Here is an 18899-nt window from a genome sequence, read left to right as displayed (position 1 = left end):
TGCAAGGGAGAACCCTTTTGATTTTGTGGTCAAAAGGCCAAAGGGCAGTTAAAATGTATGTCTGTTAGCCTGTGTAATAGTTTGTTATAGAATCAATCAAGAGTCAAGAATATGCATTGTAAGGGACAAGTTGCATTACAATGTTAATAACCAATCAAATAAACCAAGATAAAATCAACAAAACAGTGAATAAAAACACACTATAAAAATCCTGGAAATTGTAGAGACATACAGATATAAAACCTGGTTATTATTAAGTAAGGATCTTAACTTTTTTAAGGGCAAATAATAATATTCTGTGGCATTGCATAAAATAACTTCCCTGATAAGTATAACTACTGTGGGTGCTACTGTACATGCACTTTACTGTACTAATGTGCTTTAGTCTGGTTTCCTAAGAATGAACATCCAACTGGCTTGAAATACCTAGAAAGTGTACATTTGATGTACATAAGAGTATAAAGGACGTACAGAAATGAGAGAGTATGCAGGACATACATAGATGAAAGAGTATACAGGACATACAGAGATGAAAGAGTATACAGGACATACATAGATGAAAGAGTATACAGGACATACAGAGATGAAAGAAAAGAATCCCAAGGCTATTGATCCTCATACTGAGTCAATTTTTTCCTCACAGATGGCAGGCCAATTTTTAGTGTTTTGTAGCTGTACTTTAAAATATTGTTAAAAATATGTTTTTACTATAAACCTATATGTGTAATACATTAATTTTCAGGAAAGTGCATAGATAATTATGGTATAAAAATATCACACATAAACCATAAAAGTAAGTATTTTTTAAGTAGTTGGACTGCCCCTGGTAAAGCATGATAATATAAATATTACAATCTGAGATAGCCAATTTATTCCTCATTTTCTACTTTCAGAAACTATATAATAGTATCCAGGTTCTATTGATAAAAAATTAAATACACTGTACAGACTACAAATAGTACATGAAAGGCTAAATTTGTTGCTATGGTTACAATTATTTTCTAAAATTTACAAAAATATAGTTTTTACACTAAATGTTTCCAAAATATACCAAAATTTTCAGAATATGTGCACTACAGAACAATAAATAAATTAACACTTTGCCCGAACCATCTCCTTGACGTACGTTATCCGAACCACCGGTCTCTGAGACCGGTCGATGGTAATTTCTATTTTATAAGTACCTACAAGTAAGTTATGTTAGTTTAGACTGGAAAATAATGTACGTACATTATAAATATACAGAAAATTACGAGATTTATTATGTTATGATATGTATGTATCAATAATATAAGTATAAACAGAATATGGACACAAATATATTTGTGTAGTCTCAGTCTATAATTTTCAGTACAGCCTACTTTACACACTCAATAGCACAGTCTTTACAGACTTTTCGGCTGCATTCCAGACACACTGGCTTTGAACACTTGATACACTTGTAGGCGGTTTTCCTTTGTTTTACCGATGGACAGGATGCGCATGTTTTCCTCTTCTCCATTTTGCCATCAGGGACCTGCGGTTGTACTGCGGCCTCGTTGTTTCCCAGTATCTTCTGAATTGTTTCTTTGACGTCACGTCTCAGATTCGGAATCTGCAATCTTCTTTGTAGATGGGGTTTGATGAGATCCTCTCCCAACTCCTTGGTGAACTGGAATCTAGTAATAAGTGGACTGCCAGAGTAGCTGAGGAAGATGATGTAACCATTTATGCTTGCAATGTTGACCATCCGGTAAAACACTGCCATTGGCCAACGTCTGGTTCTTCTGTTTGAAGAGTAGACTGCACACTTCATGTCAATCAAATCAACACCACATTTAGTGTGATTGTAGAAACTTATGATTTCGGGTTTTCCTGTGGCCTCATCTGTTTCTATGGAGTGGTGCATTGTAGAGATGAGTATCACTGATTTGTTTTTGTTAGGTACGTACGATAGTAAGGTCTTGATACCATCAAAACCATAAAGGGAAGATCCTAAAGGGGTCTTCCACTACTAGGTAAGAACTGTGGAGGAATTTCCTTTTTGTTCTTTCTGACAGTCCCAACATATGTGAGATGTCTTTTTTCTAACTCATCTACTAGCTGAACAGAAGAAAAATAGTTATCTGCAGTAATATTTCTGTTACTTCCTTGAATAGGCTTACTGAGTCTAATTACGCACTGTGATGGCTTGCTAAATCTTTTTTCTTCAGCCGTCAAACCAACACCATCACTATCTTTACCTGAATAAATGTACCCATTATAAAAGTAGGATGTTTTACTGTCAGAAAGGCACATTATTTTCACACCACACTTCTTTGGTTTGTTTGGCATGAAAACACGATGGCGCTATCTCCCTCGAAATGGGACTAACATCTCATCAATAGTAACATTAGTTGATAAACAATAAACATTTTGAGAATTGTCTATCAGACGGTTAAATAGCTCTGTGATAAGTGCTGTATTGTCAGTAATCTTTCTTTGGGCACAAGTTTGGGCATCATCAAACCTGAGACATCTGTTCAATATCTCGTACCTTTTGACAGACAATGTCGCATTAAAAATTGGTCTTCCTGTAAAGTCTTTGGAAAACAGCGAAACAACATCTTCGTCATTAGATTTGAATACTGAGGTTAAAATATATAGCCCTAAAAGCGCATTTATTTCTATGCAATCTGTATTTCGATAATTGGATAAGTTGGTATTTTGGCCTATGCCTCTTCTGACTTCTTCTAATTTTACATTTGTGTTCAGCACAATTGTAGCAATCATGTTATCATCAAAAAGAAGACTCCATACCTCTGTTTTTTTTGGCTGGTTTCCGAGGAGACGAGCAGGTCCTTTGAGCCCTGGAAGACCACCTCTGACGATGTTACGTGCTGGTGTCCTGACATTTCTTTGTGGTTCCTTGCTGCTCCATTTGTAGCCTGGAACGGATCCATTTCTGGACGTCTGCCATAATAAAATTCTGGAGCTTCTACAGGTACTTGTGCAGTAACTTCGACGTCCTCAGGATGTGTATCTACATTTACATCTACATCCGAAGACTCTGTATTAAATGAATCATCACTGAAGTCATCTTCTTGAGGAGGGATGTAGGTGCGGTCAGCGTCTGAATCATCGGAGTCAGCGAAATCTTCTAGATCATCATCACATTCACTTTCACTTTCTTTGCAGAAGCATGTTCCGGATACGGTCACTAAAGTGTGGTTTATTTGGTTGTACAGCCCTACTAGTACTTGGTTGTCCTTGATCCATTTTTTAAAATTATAAACTAGGGAATGAAAGAAATTACCTAAAATATCAAACAAACATAAACCCTAGTTGTGGCGTGTCACGAACCATCGGTCTGTGAGACCGTAAACAATTTGGGCGTTATCCGAACTATACGGTATGAGAGACCGGCACGTTTTCAAAACACAGTGAAGGTCACTGGAACGAAACACAGCGACTGAGCGGAAACCGGTATTTTGGGTGGGGGGAGAGGTGGGAGGAAGGTACTGTAGAGGGGAGCAATCAAAACTTCCAGACGTTGCCAACACAACAAAACAAAATTTACCCTTGGTCTCACAGACCGGTGGTTCGGGCAGAGTGTTAATAACTAAATTCTTATTTTTTTAAAGTGGTGGGACTACCTAAATTTGTTACTTTAGGTAAGATTATTTTACAAAATTAACAAAAAATGTAATTTGTATAAAATATTTCCAAAATATACCAGCATAGCATAGCCTGAAACATTATAATAATTATAATGTCTATTTCCACCCAAAAATAAATTAAAATCAACATTATGATGTTGATTGCCAGTTCTAGGATTAATAAGAAGTCTACAATGTGCATCGACCAGAATACAGAAATAAACAGCACTTTTCTGTAGGTCAAACGCTTTACTTGCTAATCCAACATTACTCCACAAGGAAACGCCACAAATAATAATTACTGTGAATATTAAGTATAGTAGGTATTCAACATAAGATCAGGCATAACATTATCTTTCAGGGAACATAGCATATTATAAAGTCCCTTGACCAAATGAACAGCAACACTATTACTATGATCTGACATTTGAGATTAGGTTATAGTGTGATTCCTAGGAATTGAAGTGAAATATCATCCTCATTTCTGCAGTTAAAGTTAATCAAGAGATCCTGGAGCTTGTTACCATTTAGACTTAATTTATTTGCACAACACAATTTAAAACAGAAGTCCTTCATCAACTACTTTAACCCAGCTTATAGCATTAGATATCTTAACACGTAAACCTCTATCATCTGCAAATTAAAACAATTTGCTTTATAAGAGGCAAACAATACTTGGCAGATCGTTAATGTACATTACAGACAGGTTGGGCTCCAGAATCAACCTGGACCACACCATGTAGGACCTCACTGTTTGTGGAGACCTTCCATTAACATAGACTGTCTGATGTCTGCCCTTCAAATAGTTATTGAAAATCTTAACAGACATGTCCATGTTATTGAAAAAGAAATGTGACAATTTATCCACCATGGACTAGTGTCAGAAGCCTTGAACATGTCAAAGGATCTAAAGATTATATTGTCTTTGTTTTCCAAATAATCATAGATATCTGTCATTAAGGAATTTATTGCCTCAGTCATGCTAACACAAAACTGGCAGCAAGGCAATAATTTATTACTTTCTTACAAGTAAATAAGTCGAGAGTGTACCAGATGTTCCTAGATATTTTACACTAACTGTATGATGGACCTTAAATGTTCAGATGGCCCACTCCCCATGTCTATTTTACTCAGGTAATGCGTGTGGTCATAGAATACCATCATTTATGTTTTACACACAATTAATACAATATCTATTAATTGGTAAAGAGATTTTCCTAAAGAAATATATTGACTGTCAGCCCCACTAATTTTGGTTGGGTCAATATGGAAGGTTATTGAAAGGATATTATATATATATATATATATAAAATAATATATTTTTTCTCAGATCAAATTTTTTAGCTTGGCTCACTTAAAGCTGACCATCACATATGTACAAAATAAGATATATCCTTGTTAGCCAATGATTAGCCAGAGAGAATGTGCTCAGAGAGCAACTCTCGATGCACCGATGTTTACAATTTTTAATATCCAGGCAGAAGTAGTAAAGGATGAGTTTCAAACCACATATCAATCTTCTAGGTAAACTCATTCGAAAGCACAGATGAACACACTGGCACAGATAGAACTTGGGTTTCATCATCAACTGGTAGGAAAGGGTTTAATAAACGCACAGCCAATTAACATCGTAGTGGATAGTTTGAAGTATATGAAAACAAAATATAAAAATATTTTATGTAAAAAAAAAGATAGATAATTATTCTTACATTAACATCTTCTAGTAGACAAACAGCAACTTATCATAATTTGTACAAGAAATAGTTTTCCCAAACACTTAATTCATAAAAACCAATATGAAAAATTACAATAGTTTGGCAAATCTAAAGATGAAATATCATGAACTTTCTTATGTATGTGAATCAGCTCATATTATGACAACACTGATTCTTCTCCAGATGCTAGGAAATTTATTCATGAAAAGGACTTGCATGTTTGGTTTACAAAACAATTCATTCAGCAAGCCAAATTTGAGAGATGTATATTTTCCCAGGTGTCAAATCAATTGCTAATGGTGAGTGTGAGGTCGATCAGTCCGCCATTTCTTGATCTGCGGGAGGCTGAACACTGTCTGCTGTAGCTTTTTGAGGTGGGGATACTCTGTGACCGGGTCTGGTATGTCACAGTTGTCATTCACAAATTCAATGAATGAGGCAAACACAAAATCTGCCCATGATAGCTGCAATGTTAAAATCAATTTTACAAAATAGAAGTGGTATTTTTATTAACTCAAAGTTTAATATTTTATTGTTACTATCACACAAGGGGCTGAACAAATTTCATTCTGTCTGTCTGTCTGCATAATATTTCAAGAACAAACTGACCTATAGATTTGAAATTTTATATGAAGCTTCCTTTCTACAAAGGTAACATTGAGTTTGATGCTGGTGCATGGCCCATGGGATTTAAAATTTGTCTTATGGATAACCATGATAGCAAATGAGAAAAACACAGAATAAATAAATGTGTTAATAAACTGAACACAATCATATTACATAGCATCACATTTAGCTTAACTCTCCCCAAGGTATCATCTGCAGTCTTTAAATTTTGTATGAAACTTCATTTCTACATAAACAAGAATAAGTTCTATGATGGTGCTTGTCCATTCATGAAATTTGATTGAACATCAGTGAAGCCTATCACTTAGTTGGCTGGCCTAATTTTTCTTTGTCTGCAGTGGAAATGTAAAAGTTTCTTATCTGACGTTTGTCTGCCTGTCTATGTCTGCAGAACTCTCAAGACTGAATTGACCTTTGGGCTTGAAAAATTGCTTGCATTCTCAGTGAAGACTGTTAAGTGACATGTAATATGGTGTACCTTGTATATAGGTTAATTGTGAAAACCAAATAAGATATAAAAAAAACCAAAGGCTAAATCATTATTATAACAGGAGATCTAAACGTTATCCCTTCACAGGAATTGCACCACCATGTGAGTAGTAACAAGAAACAAACAATTATAAGACCATTATACTGATTACTAACTTTTTGTAGATTTTCTTTTACAAATCACACAAAGTTTAAGTTACACAAAAGTAAAAATACTAAATTTATAACTAAAATTTGAAGATAAATTTTAAACTATTCAGTTGGCTACAGTAATTGTAAGAGTTAAGTTTTCTTAAATGCCAAAAAATCAAAGTATAATTGACAAAAAAGTATAACAGGTTTGAATGATAGTCTTTAAGAATTCCATAGAGTTCGTAAAACATTTTATTTTAATTTTTGGTACATAGTACAAACTGATTTTTCTATTTCTCAGAAAAAAATTAATGAAGTTTCTGGATGAAAAACAAACACTTTGAAGTGTTTTGTAAAATCTTTTCACCACAAGCCATTTATGTATAAAAGTATAAATGAGTTTTATAGTATCATTGCAGTTTTGTATTCTTGTAATGTTTATTTAAAAAATCTAAATAAGATCAAGGATGTTCAGTGTGGTGTTAAAAATAATTATAATTTCATAGCCCCACATCACAATTTAAAAATTATTGTGAGAAAAATAAATTTACAAACTAAGATGTATTAATTCAAATTCACGTAAATTTACCACCTAAATGAATTGCTATTTAAAGATTGTAAATACCCAACCAAACCTTTCCAAAATAGATGCAAAAATAGAATACTTTTGTTTTGGAAAGGAGCAAGACATTAAACCAAAACATGCAACACCGAACAATATGAGACAAAGTGAGGTTTGGCATATTTATCAGAAGGGATTTTTATAACTAAGATCCTGAAGGATTTTCTCTGAGTGCATGAAAATATCTTATATCCAGGTATATTGACTGATTTGAAGTAACAAAACAGTAAATAAATATTTTTACCTTTTTATTTGCTAAATATCCTTCATTTTCCTTCACCACAGCATCTAGTTTCTTCATGTAAAAAGGTAACATTTCATTGACGTAAGCATCCCTCTTGATTTTCTTAGCTTTTTCATCAGCGTCGAACATAAATAGTGTAATTGCTGGAATATTAAGTTTCTGTTCAGTATTATATGAGTGGTTGTATTAGTTGTATTAGTGGTTGTATTAGCACTGTAACCGTTTGTGGTATATGGGTGATATAAGGCTGCTATGCTCTAATGTTCTAGCGCATTCACTGTAAAATCACATTTAACTGTGGTAATATGAAATTAATTTGTTCCCACATTAAAATAATTTATATTTTTATCTTGAAAGATTATAATATTATATTTACAGAGAAGTAGCATTTTAATCATAACAAATTTTATATGTGTCTGCAATAAAAGAAAATAATCTTTTAATTTCAAAAAGTATATTGTGTTCTTATAAAAAAGGACATTTTCTAAACATATGGTAACATAATATATCAAATATACCAAGGTAGATAATAGTGTATTGAGATTTATTTTTGTAAGAATAAACTAATTATTATGATATTCCAAAATTTCTTTAACAAACTGACATTCGGAACAAGGTTTCAACCTTAGTAAAGAAGAATTATATTATATTATTGTTAAACAATTATGTAGCAAATTCTATAAAATTTAAAAGATTAAATAACTAAAAATAGGTATTCTACATATTCAATAATACTAAACCACACATTTTACAAGTATACCATTTTCTAGACTCAATGCAGCCCAAATATGAGGTATAAAGAAGTTAATTCACTTAAAATTTAAGTAATTTACTGTACTAATAATATTTAATATGATTTATGATTATCAGACTATATTAATATATGAAAATAATCACATCAATAAAGAAGAGTCGATATAAAAATTAGTTAAACTCTACATATACATATGTTACAGTGAAATAAGCACTTACGAGTTCGCAAATCCACGATGGTGTCAGCCATGATGTCAATCTGCATATCTTCCCAGTTGTTCCTGCCACCAAGTCCTGCCTCCTTGCCGAGGTAGCGAGCGATGGCTATAGTCTGCGTAAGGACTTTGCCATCTACCTCCAGGTACGGTATCCTGCCAAAGGGAGTGGCTGCAAGTGTTAGTACAGTGTTAATTATGACAGGACATTGTCAACAAATTTTTACATCTAAGTAACGTTACATAATTAGACTATTTGGAAACATATGAAGTACATATAATATGGAAATCTATTAGTATCAAATTTAAATATTACTTTTAAAGGACAAAATTAATTTTATTATTGACAGATTAAACTAACATTATCCACAATATAAATATACACATACATTTAAAATGAACCAATCAATATTCTGTTTGGTCTTTTTTAACTTTTTATACTGTTTGGTCAAAGACCTCTAATGTTTTTCATGAAGGCAAGTAAAAGGGAAATTTTTTTTTTATCATTGTGCAAGAGAATGTAAGCATTTAAAGTAGTAGGTAATTAAAATCATGTCAAGAATATATTTTTTATTTTGAGAAATTGTTGTTCTTAAGTAATGTTTTACCCAATATGTAATGACAAAATATTTCATAACAACATATCATTGTGTTGAATCATAAATCATTAAGACAAATTTCATTCTATTAAGTCAAATCCCATATATATACTTTGCAAACATTAACTTTGCTATCTTCAGCCATTTTTGCCTGGTTCTGGTTTCGAAATTCACAATTTAATGCGTATAATTTTAGATTAATACAAATTTGTCCTCTATTTTTCTGTTTTAAAGGAAATTATCCTTAAGGGACCCCCAAAATTATGAAAAATGCTTGCATTATCTTAGATAGACAATTACAAACAGTAATCAGTGTAAGATATATGGCACATAAAATTTTGTGTCAAGTGTAACATGATACCAACTGTGTTTCAAGCTACCACTCTTCCACTTGTCGTAGTCCAGCCTGACGTCCTCAAAGTCCTCTCCTAAGTAGGCAAGTAGGTATCTGACATATTCTGCAATGCCCTTCCTGTTAATGTAAGTTAGCTTGTACTTGGGAGCCATGAGCCCTGAAATTATATTGTTTTAAAACAAACAGTTTAAAAACAAAATTTACGTTATGCACTTTTGATATAAAACAAATTTAGTAAAATAAATACAATATTACAATCTACAGTAGCTTAATCCTTGTATGATTGTCCGTCAGTGGCGTAACTAGAGCTTGGCTTTAGGAGAAGGGGAGAAGGAGATAAATCTGATTGAAGAGGACATATCACCGTGCATGGAATAAATTAAATTTAAATACGTTTGATAGTTCTATTTTAAGATAAAACATTTAAATGATGTATTTCAAACAAGTTAAACTGTTAAACGTAAATTTTTAAGGCGTCAGAGGTATTTCTATCTCCCCCTTTAGTTATGTTACTGATATTCCCTGCCTAGTAATTTTATGAATTATCTTTTATTTGTAGGAATGTGTCCAATAACTGACTTTGCCCCAATACTGATAAGGCCCTGTCCTAACACAAAACCATTATGCAACCTCTCGAACATCTTTTAATATAATACTTTTTAACACATACAATGTTTGATTCTCCCACTATCTTTACACAGATATCACATCTACTACAATCAGACAGACAAAGAAATAATATTTATTAAGCTTTATCCTAAGAAGTATATAATTTATTAAACTTATTCCTTGTGGTATATTACAATTTAATCAATAACTAAATAGCTCCACGGTAAAATCTCCAAACCTCTTTCCATCAACCACATTGTTTTAATGAAAAACATTGTTATTTTCTTTCTAAACTCATTATGAACCAACAACTAGTGTAAATGGTGAAACTAAAGAATAAATCAATAATTAAAATTTGAATTTAGTTGGAAAATGTTATGTATTATTAAGCCATTTCTGAAAATTATAAAGCTACTAAAAATGGTTTCCTATATACTACATTTCAGATCTTAAGATACATTAAGGTGTAAATTACTTAACTGCTTAAAACTATGTTTTAAACCAACAAACCAAACTAATATAAATTCAACTTTTAAAAATTCTGTTTATTTTCAGTAAAATCTTAATTTATCTCACCTATATTCAATCTTTACTGAAAGACAAAACAAACAGTACACACTTGACAAATTTTGAAATATCACAAAATATTCATCACTATTTTTTTATTTACGTTTCTCAAAAATTTATCACAAATGTAAATATATAAAATATGGTATTTTCAATCAACAATTTACATGGTAAAGTAAAAAAGTCACCAACAATGAACAAATCAGAATTAAAGTACTTTATAAATTAATAATAAACTGAACATCTAAAAGGAATTTGCTACACTAGAGATACGAATGAGCATGCATGGGACTTACCAGAGCACAAATCAGCAAGGAACTAGCTAAAGTAGCATAAGCTGAAGTCAACAAAACACCCACATTTCCTTCGCACTAAGGTGCTAAGTGTTTTCTTAAAGGCTAATTTTGCCAGTTACTATTATCTGAAGATAACTTATCAAAGCACTTTATCATATGTGGATTTTAGGAGTGAAAAATCTATAATTAATGCAATTATTTTATCCATATCAATTTATCACTTTATAATGATAGCTATTTTAAGTAGAAGTTCTAAATGGCTTTGCTAAACAAATCCATCAACTGCTGTCAGTTTAGGATTTTGAAGTATTTAATTAGTTTGTGTTTCGAAACTAAATTAGTTGACATATAATTACCGGAACACTTCAAAATGAAGAGGAGCATTTAACTGCTTACTACAGTAAAAATTTTACATTTTAATTTGAAAGTAAACTGCAAATAAAATATTATAGCTAAATTTTCCACAATGAGCCCAATCCTTTCATAGTTGACAATACTTATTCTTCTTCTACCAAACGATGGCTTTTTACCAAGCACTTAAGTATCAAGAGCATATTGTGAATACAAGAAGTACTGAAGTTCAAGATGTCATGTGTAGATTCACAGGAGTGTGCCGTCTCCCAAAAACTTTGCAATAACACATGAAAGTCATGTGTATGTAAAACAACGAGTACTAAGGTAAGTGTATGAATGTATTAATACTTTGAATATGAAGAATTAGTACTGAACAAGATAAATAGAATTATTTGGTATAAAGTTAATATATGCTTTTTATGTTTGCAATAAAATCTGGAAAATGTATGACCTTCCATTATGATATACTCCCAAAGATCTCAACCTAAATACACATGCCAGCAGTTTACATTTTCAGCGGTCCAACAAAACTTTGAAAACAACTGACCAGATCTTACTGATGATACTTAATGAAAGTACCAAAGACAAAACAATTCTTAGCTAAGACAGATCGTTCAAAAAGCAAGTGCCTTGCAGGTTTATCTTGAATAGCCTAGATAGTGAATTCGTCTCTTTAGATATTCCATCACCATCTTGAGAACTATCGTTTTGTTTGAAGGGAATTTCAGCAACTTGTGTATGTAAAATAAATGTTAAAGTGCTCTGCAGTTTTTTAGTTGGATTGTCCACATTCTCATTGTTGAATCCAATTAGAACTGTATGGTTCTTAACTTTGTCCTCCTTTCTTTTGTTATTCCTGATATTCCATAAAGCCTTGGTTTTGTTATCAGCATTTTAAACAATGTGTTTAATTAAATTGTTCTTTATGTCCTCTCTTTGTGTTATGTCATCTTCATTGATGGCTTTGACAGTGCCAATTAGCAACAAGTCTTCTAAAGCTAGTTTTTGGGTAAACTGCTTTGCAAATGCTGGAGGTCGTTTTATGGGTTGACTTTATTTTTGAAAGGGATCCATCTTTACTGGTGAATAAGAGGTTTTATGATTGCTGTCAATCTATCACTATCAGTGGTTCCCCTCCTATAATTAAACTTTTTGTTATTATTTTAGTGTAAGTTTAGGTAGTAACTCACTATAAAGTCTTACTATTCTTTATAAATATACTTTCAAGCTCCTTTGATTTGTAGTATGTTGTTCCTTAAGTAGAGATAGTGTAATTATTAAATTTCTAATGAGAACTTGCTTATGTGTTATTTGGGTAGGATGTAATAAGAAAAGTTATATATGTTCTTCTGATAAGTTTCCTGTTATGATTATACTGTATATCTTGTATATGATTATAGTCATACCTTGTATATGACCTACATGTTCAAGTGTTAGCGATATGCTATGGAGAACAAGTTTTTGAGAAATGGTTTCAGATGAGTGTCATGGTTTCATGACAACATTAATGGTTTCATAAACAGACATGTTTGTGTATAACCATTCTGTGCACTGTGTCAGGGAGAGCCATAATTTGTCCATTCTTTGTTGAAAACAATAACGGAAGTCCGTGTACTGTAAATCATATCCGGTACAGTCACTCTTAATAGTTTTATAGGATACTTCAGGAGATTTATTCATGCCTGGAAACCTGTCTTTTCATTCACAATGGTTGCAGCAAGATGGCACTACCAGTAACACTGCCTTAGAAACCATTGCATTTCTTCAAGAAATTGTTGGTAACCACCTCGTATTCCTTAGAGCAAACTTTTCTTAAACAATCCACTCCCCTGATCTTACACCACCTGACGCCTACGTCTTGGAAATGTTAAATGAGAAAATTTTCCGTGAGGATCAACCAGCTACCATCGTCCAAACTCAAGGACTATATCATCATGTGTATAAGGAGCATGGAACCATCCTTCCTCACCAAGATGATGTACAAATTTCAAGAACGGTACGAGTGTAGCCGCAAACTGAATGAAGGTCATATTGAACTTGTTATTGTCCGTGTTTAACAATTTTGCTCTTCTTTGCTTGTAATGTTGATAAAACTACATAAATAGAAGCATACAATTTCAAAACTGTTTATTTTGGGACATGCTGTACTGTAGATTCATTGTTCCTAATCATTCTGGATAGATTTGAACATAATACATGTTAGAGCTGCCAAGGACCAGGCTTGAACAAACAAAAGGAGGGTGGATTGTAAATATAAATAAGTGTAAAAGAGTTGTAAGCAAATGGCTTAAAGAAAAGGCATTTTACTCTGTGAATGAATATTTGTCCTTTGATATTAGTTCCTTAAGTTTATAATTTTATCTAGTCAAGTTTTAAGTTTTATAGTTTGGAGAATTTAAGTTTTAACCACCTGATTTATATATTTTAAATATTTATATTGTTACATTTTTCATTGAGTTTTAATTGTATATGTTCTTTGTGTTTCTTGTCCAATTTGTGTTTTTTTTTAATATTTATTTTACCCTACAATGCTTTCATTATTTCTTAAATAATTTTATACAACCACTCTCTATTTTATAAAAATCATCCAGACTCTTGGTCTATGACAAATATAACCATTGTATGTTAAAAAATGATTCCAGCCAAACTGAAGCAATGGTTCTGTGATCTTTAGAATAATGGGCACTAGGAATGTGGTTTTGTCAACTACGATTGTTTAGCTCAATATTGTAGTTTCCTTATTCATTTCGACAAGCATCCTCCCTGTACCATTTTGTCACTTTCTCAATCCAGTTTAACTGGGAGTAGAGGTGACCTTGGTGACTCTGTTCACACGTGAAAACTGCATGTCTTCACTCGTGCCATAACAATGACAGCTTGTTTCTAAAATGTATGAATGAACTAACCAGGAAATTGATTGAAAATAGACTTGTACTTTAGGAATAATTTATTGCTTATAATAACTTGTCATTAAAAGTTTTCTCCAATAGTTAAACTAGGTATACAAAATACGTACATTTCAATTGCATATAACACGTCTTTTAATTGTACAAATCTTTTCTCTGGAATAATCAAGTAAACCAAAAATGGATTAGGCTATTTGATACACTAAATTAAATTACCACCAAAGTTTAATACAGGCTGAATTAACATACAGCTGTTCTTGAACAGCCACCGCCAGTGCAATTGGAAAAAACTTAAAGCATGCACCATTATCAAGTTTTGCTAATATAAATTACAATAAAAATTCATTATATTACATCATTTGTTTTTTAATTCAGTGAAGGAAGCTGTAACCACTGTATCCAAATAATGGTTATCTTTCTTTTATTGTTGGATGGAAAGTGTCTCATACAGGTGCAATTAAATAGGGAAGCAATAAAATCTAAAAATATACTCAATTATTCTGGTCCCCATTGTATGTGAATAAAACATGTTGGTGTTTTGAAAAGTTTAAACGCTTTAAATAAGAATACTAACATACCCATGTAAATTAAATTTTTTAATTAGAATATTTCCTTGGTACTTTTTAGTTCCCTAATTATCCAAATGGACAATACTCACTTACTGTAAACCCAAATAAGATGTGACCTGTTTATAAGGTATGTTTCACTTCTCTTTTGTACTCCATCTTTGTGAGGAAGTTATTTAGAGAATACAGTTACAGGGATGGCAGTGATTTAATTTTATTATTAAATTACTTCCCAATAACACATTCAAATTTTTATGTGTCAGTTCTGAACAGGACTTTACCAATTGCACAGTTCAAACCTAATCCCAAAATGGTATACACAAGATAAAATAAAAAAACTTAGAATCATTGAGTAATTTTGAAATTGAAATAGGACTTTAAATCTTTGAAACTGGTCACTCAGAAGTTAACAAGAACTAAACCAAAGTACATGAGAATGGGTACTTGCAAAAGGGCAACATTCCTTCACACCTCTTCCACGTTAGCCCTAAAATTTGTTCAATATATTTAATGAAATCATTTACTGAATTAATCTTAAATACTAAAACACTTAAATTATTTACCTCAAAAGAAAAGTATAAAGTAAGATAGATTATAAATAAATATAATAAATTCATGTAATACAAATTATTAAAAAGTACAAAAATTTTTCTTTAATATACTAACAGATACAAGGGCTGTTTTTTTTTTCTAAAGTTTGTGCTTATAAGTAAACATATAAGACCATGTCTGTATATGCAGCTCATCTCCACACCAGTTCTGCCATTGACAACTACAATGTGCCAGTCGTAGCCAACTATGGAGATTAGAACGTGGCCTTTATTATGTAAATATGTATTCTATTTAATTTATATTTTGTTAAGAGAATAAAAATAAAACAGACCTCATAACACAAACATTGTTATTTTGTGTTCTTGTAATGTGTTGTATTTTCCTACATGAATAATGACAATAAATTAAGTACATTTTACAAATTAATTCAAATAATGTTCATAACCATCAAAGTATGCTACAGGGCTTCAAGTGTGTTGTAAACATCTAATTTATATGCTAATTTCTTTGTAATAATTGTCATTTTTCCAACAGACAGTCTTGGAAACTGTACACAAGAATATGTTAAACTACAAATCTTCATACATAATTCAACAATCAGTGCATTTATGCACTGATCAATGAACAAATCTATTATCTCTTTAACAACTCAGTTCAGAATCAATTTATTCCATAACTTCAAAAATTCCAATACAAATAGCCCAAAATAAAAATCAAAATGTGAATAAAAATGTAAACTTAAAGTAGCGTACCCAATCTGAGTAATAAATTTCTTACAATAGGTACTCTGATGCCTTGCTTTTCACTCAACATTTACTAAACAAAACATACATTTAAAAGGTATAAAATATAAAGTTTAAAATGAGTTTTAATTAATAATGGTTTAAGAAATAATGCCATCTTGCCATTTAGTATGGACATGACTTTTTACTAACTGCTGTAACTACACTACTTTAAATATACAAATGATATAAAATATATAATTTAAATTATTTACAATATTCATTTTTTAAATAAAAAAGACTTTATGTAACTATTTACAAATTTATTTAATAACAGGATCACCGCTTTCTTTTAGGTCTTGATGATTCTTCTGTTGTAACAGAAGGCCTCTTTCTCGTAATTATTGTTTGGGAGATTGCTGTATCACCTGTAAACAGGAAGTCAGATTGTTTTAATTTTACTTTTCAATTTTAATATGTTAACATTATATAGTTCTAAATATATTGCATCATATACAACATCAAAGATTTGTACAATGTTTGCTTCTCAATGCAAACTCTATGATATATAATGAAGTTATGAAACTGAGATATATAATAATAAACCTGGAATCTGTCTTAAGAACAAAATCATAAATGCATGAAACTAATCATACTAAATAAATCTCTATTACTTATCAATGTAAAAATTAGCTGATAAGGCCTTGGTGTAGAAACAAAAAATCATACATCATTTTCTATTTCTAATTGTCATTAATTCAATTCAATTCAAAACCTTTTTATTCATTATTGCAAAAGTGTACTTGAATAGTGTCAGTGACAACCAATCCTAAATAGGTAAAACTAAAGCTAAAGTATTTACAGGGTTATATAGTGATGTTGCCAATATTTTGCATAAGTAATTAATCAATACCATATACTGTCAGGTTAATTTAAAATTGTGAAAATTTATGCTGTAGACTAACGCAATTGTATCGTTGAAGTGAATATGTTAACAGAAATAATTTTGAATTAATTATGATGAAATTAAGTTCACGTTTTTACAAAGAAATGTATATGGTTGTAAAAGTATTTGTCTAGTAAGGTTATAGGTTTATGGACTTTGTAAATGTTTGAAAGTTTTACATTATACTAACATGTCAACATTGAGAGTTGTCGACCCATAATTTTGTGAATCAAACATATAAACTAATAATACAATAATGCATCTTTAGTTTGACATTGAGATGACAGCCTCAAGTGAAATCTACCTTTCTTTCGACTGAGCCAGAGAAGATATTTATAAAAAAGTGCAAGTTTAAAAAGCAACAAAAACAAAAGTGTATTTTGTTTAATATATAGTCATCAAAAATTACATTTCTAAATTATTTTCTTCAGCTTGAATAATTTGTTTTAAGGTTTTATTTATTGCAGTTTGTTACTGAATGAATGTCTTTCTGTCTTATCCACTATGCAGCCTTTAACCCATTGCGGATCACTGACGAGCTGTGCTCGTCATGCAGCGGCCAGGCTTAACGACACGATGACGAGCTCAGGTCGCAAAAGCGGTCTGCTTTTAAGTTTCCCTCCATATAGTTCTATTAATATCTGAGAGATTGGGCGATCGTCTTCACTTGTCAACTAAGAGTGTTTAACAACGGCCTACATTCAGAGTTTTCGAAAGTTTTATAAATATCCTACAGATCACAGTTGTATGTTGAAGTTGAAAAATCATTCATATGAGTTTACTCTCTGCTTTTTAGCGCTTCTGATTGGCTTTTTTCCTCAGCTGTTATTATAATAGTAACTAGTATCGCATTTTATGGTATAATTTGCGTGTCATAATATGAGCTGATCGAAATGGAAAACTTACGATCCTATGAACTTGATCGATATTTATTACAATAGTTCATAAACAATATATTGTGTTTAATTATTTTGTTTTTAAGAATATAGATGGAGATATTTTTATAAACCGGAATCCAGTTCAACGTAGATATAAAGTGAGTATACAATAGCAAGCGATATAATGTGGCGCACCATTGCTGTTCGTTCGGCCGCTGACCGTAAACTAATTTGTGCCTGCGCGCCAAAACAATACGATCCGCAATGGGTTAATGATAACAGAAAATACACAAGGTAATCCAAAATTATTAATAAATCCAATAAGTCACAAATAAGCCAGTTTAACACATTTCCATTGATTCTCTCAATTAATTATGGAATCAGTTACAACTGCAACTAGTTTAACTGTAGAGCTTGAAATCAAAGACGTTACAGCTATTTTGAAGTAAAATGTTGCAGCACTACATTTGATGCAAATTTATAAAATTAGTTACTTTTTTATTGTGTTGTTTTTTTATAAATATAAATGTACTTAAAATAATGTATACTTGTTTAATTGAGGAATAAATAAATAAACGTTTATACAAATACAAATATATTGGTATTTAAGGCTAATACATAACAATTGTATGAAAAAAATTAAAATGAAATGAAATAAAGTAACTGAAATGAAATTTAACATCATTATGTTTGACTATTAAATCATTTTTAAATACATGAGCTGTCTTACTCTTACATAGGAATGAATCAAGTCAAAATTCTGCAGCTGTTTTAGCGTTAACGATAAGCTAGTTACATCTTGTTTCTCGATACCGGCAACTTTCAGTTCCAGTTATCAAAATTAATGTTTCAAAGTAGTTTCAAGCGGAATTGGATTGCCACTCACGTTGGAACAGCTAAGTTGTTTGTCTAGAAACATTTGAAAAAAAGTAGTTCCAGCTGCATCACACAACTCTAAAAAAAATGGCTACCAGGGATGGACAGAAGTGTTTTTTTGTTTCACTCCCAAAGTACGATGAAAAACAGAGATATTTTTTTCTGCACTTCGTTTTCTTGATTTATAATTATAAAATATATATTGATGATGAAATATATATCCATATGCATAAGTTTAAATAATTATGTTATCTTATTT

At 31.4% G+C, this 18899-nt stretch overlaps 2 protein-coding genes across 4 annotated transcripts in view; both read right to left on the bottom strand.

The window, feature by feature from the left end:
* Nucleotides 1-5239: 5239 nt before the first annotated feature.
* LOC124359713 (glutathione S-transferase-like) lies at nt 5240-10994 on the bottom strand. The gene is made up of 5 exons (XM_046812681.1): nt 10841-10994; nt 9379-9525; nt 8419-8586; nt 7447-7589; nt 5240-5796 (listed from the first exon to the last, which is right to left on the bottom strand). The coding sequence occupies exons 2-5, from the start codon at nt 9518-9520 to the stop codon at nt 5626-5628; spliced, it is 624 nt and encodes a 207-aa protein (XP_046668637.1). The 5' UTR covers nt 9521-9525; nt 10841-10994; the 3' UTR covers nt 5240-5625.
* Nucleotides 10995-14126: 3132 nt separating this feature from the next.
* LOC124359712 (biorientation of chromosomes in cell division protein 1-like 1) overlaps nt 14127-18899 on the bottom strand; it is a 46136-nt gene continuing 41363 nt past the window's right edge. For 2 of the 3 annotated variants that reach the window (XM_046812678.1, XM_046812680.1), the window contains one exon: nt 14127-16368. In XM_046812678.1, coding sequence (XP_046668634.1) covers nt 16280-16368 — 89 coding nt within the window. In that variant the 3' untranslated portion in view covers nt 14127-16279. Of the gene's footprint in view, nt 16370-18899 lie in introns of all 3 variants that reach the window. The other variant, XM_046812679.1, reaches the window with a different exon arrangement.

This window comes from Homalodisca vitripennis, chromosome 4 (assembly GCF_021130785.1).
Source record: "Homalodisca vitripennis isolate AUS2020 chromosome 4, UT_GWSS_2.1, whole genome shotgun sequence".
NCBI classification, from domain to species: Eukaryota; Metazoa; Arthropoda; class Insecta; order Hemiptera; family Cicadellidae; genus Homalodisca; species Homalodisca vitripennis.
This window is presented reverse-complemented; position numbering and strand designations above follow the sequence as displayed.

Coding starts and splice junctions, on each gene's coding strand:
- LOC124359713 (XM_046812681.1), bottom strand. CDS start 9,520: ATGGCTCCCAAGTACAAGCTAACTTACATTAACAGGAAGGGCATTGCA. Junction 8,587..9,378: donor GAGTGGTAGCTTGAAACACA/GTTGGTATCATG, acceptor TAACACTTGCAG/CCACTCCCTTTGGCAGGATA. Junction 7,590..8,418: donor CATCGTGGATTTGCGAACTC/GTAAGTGCTTAT, acceptor TTAATATTCCAG/CAATTACACTATTTATGTTC.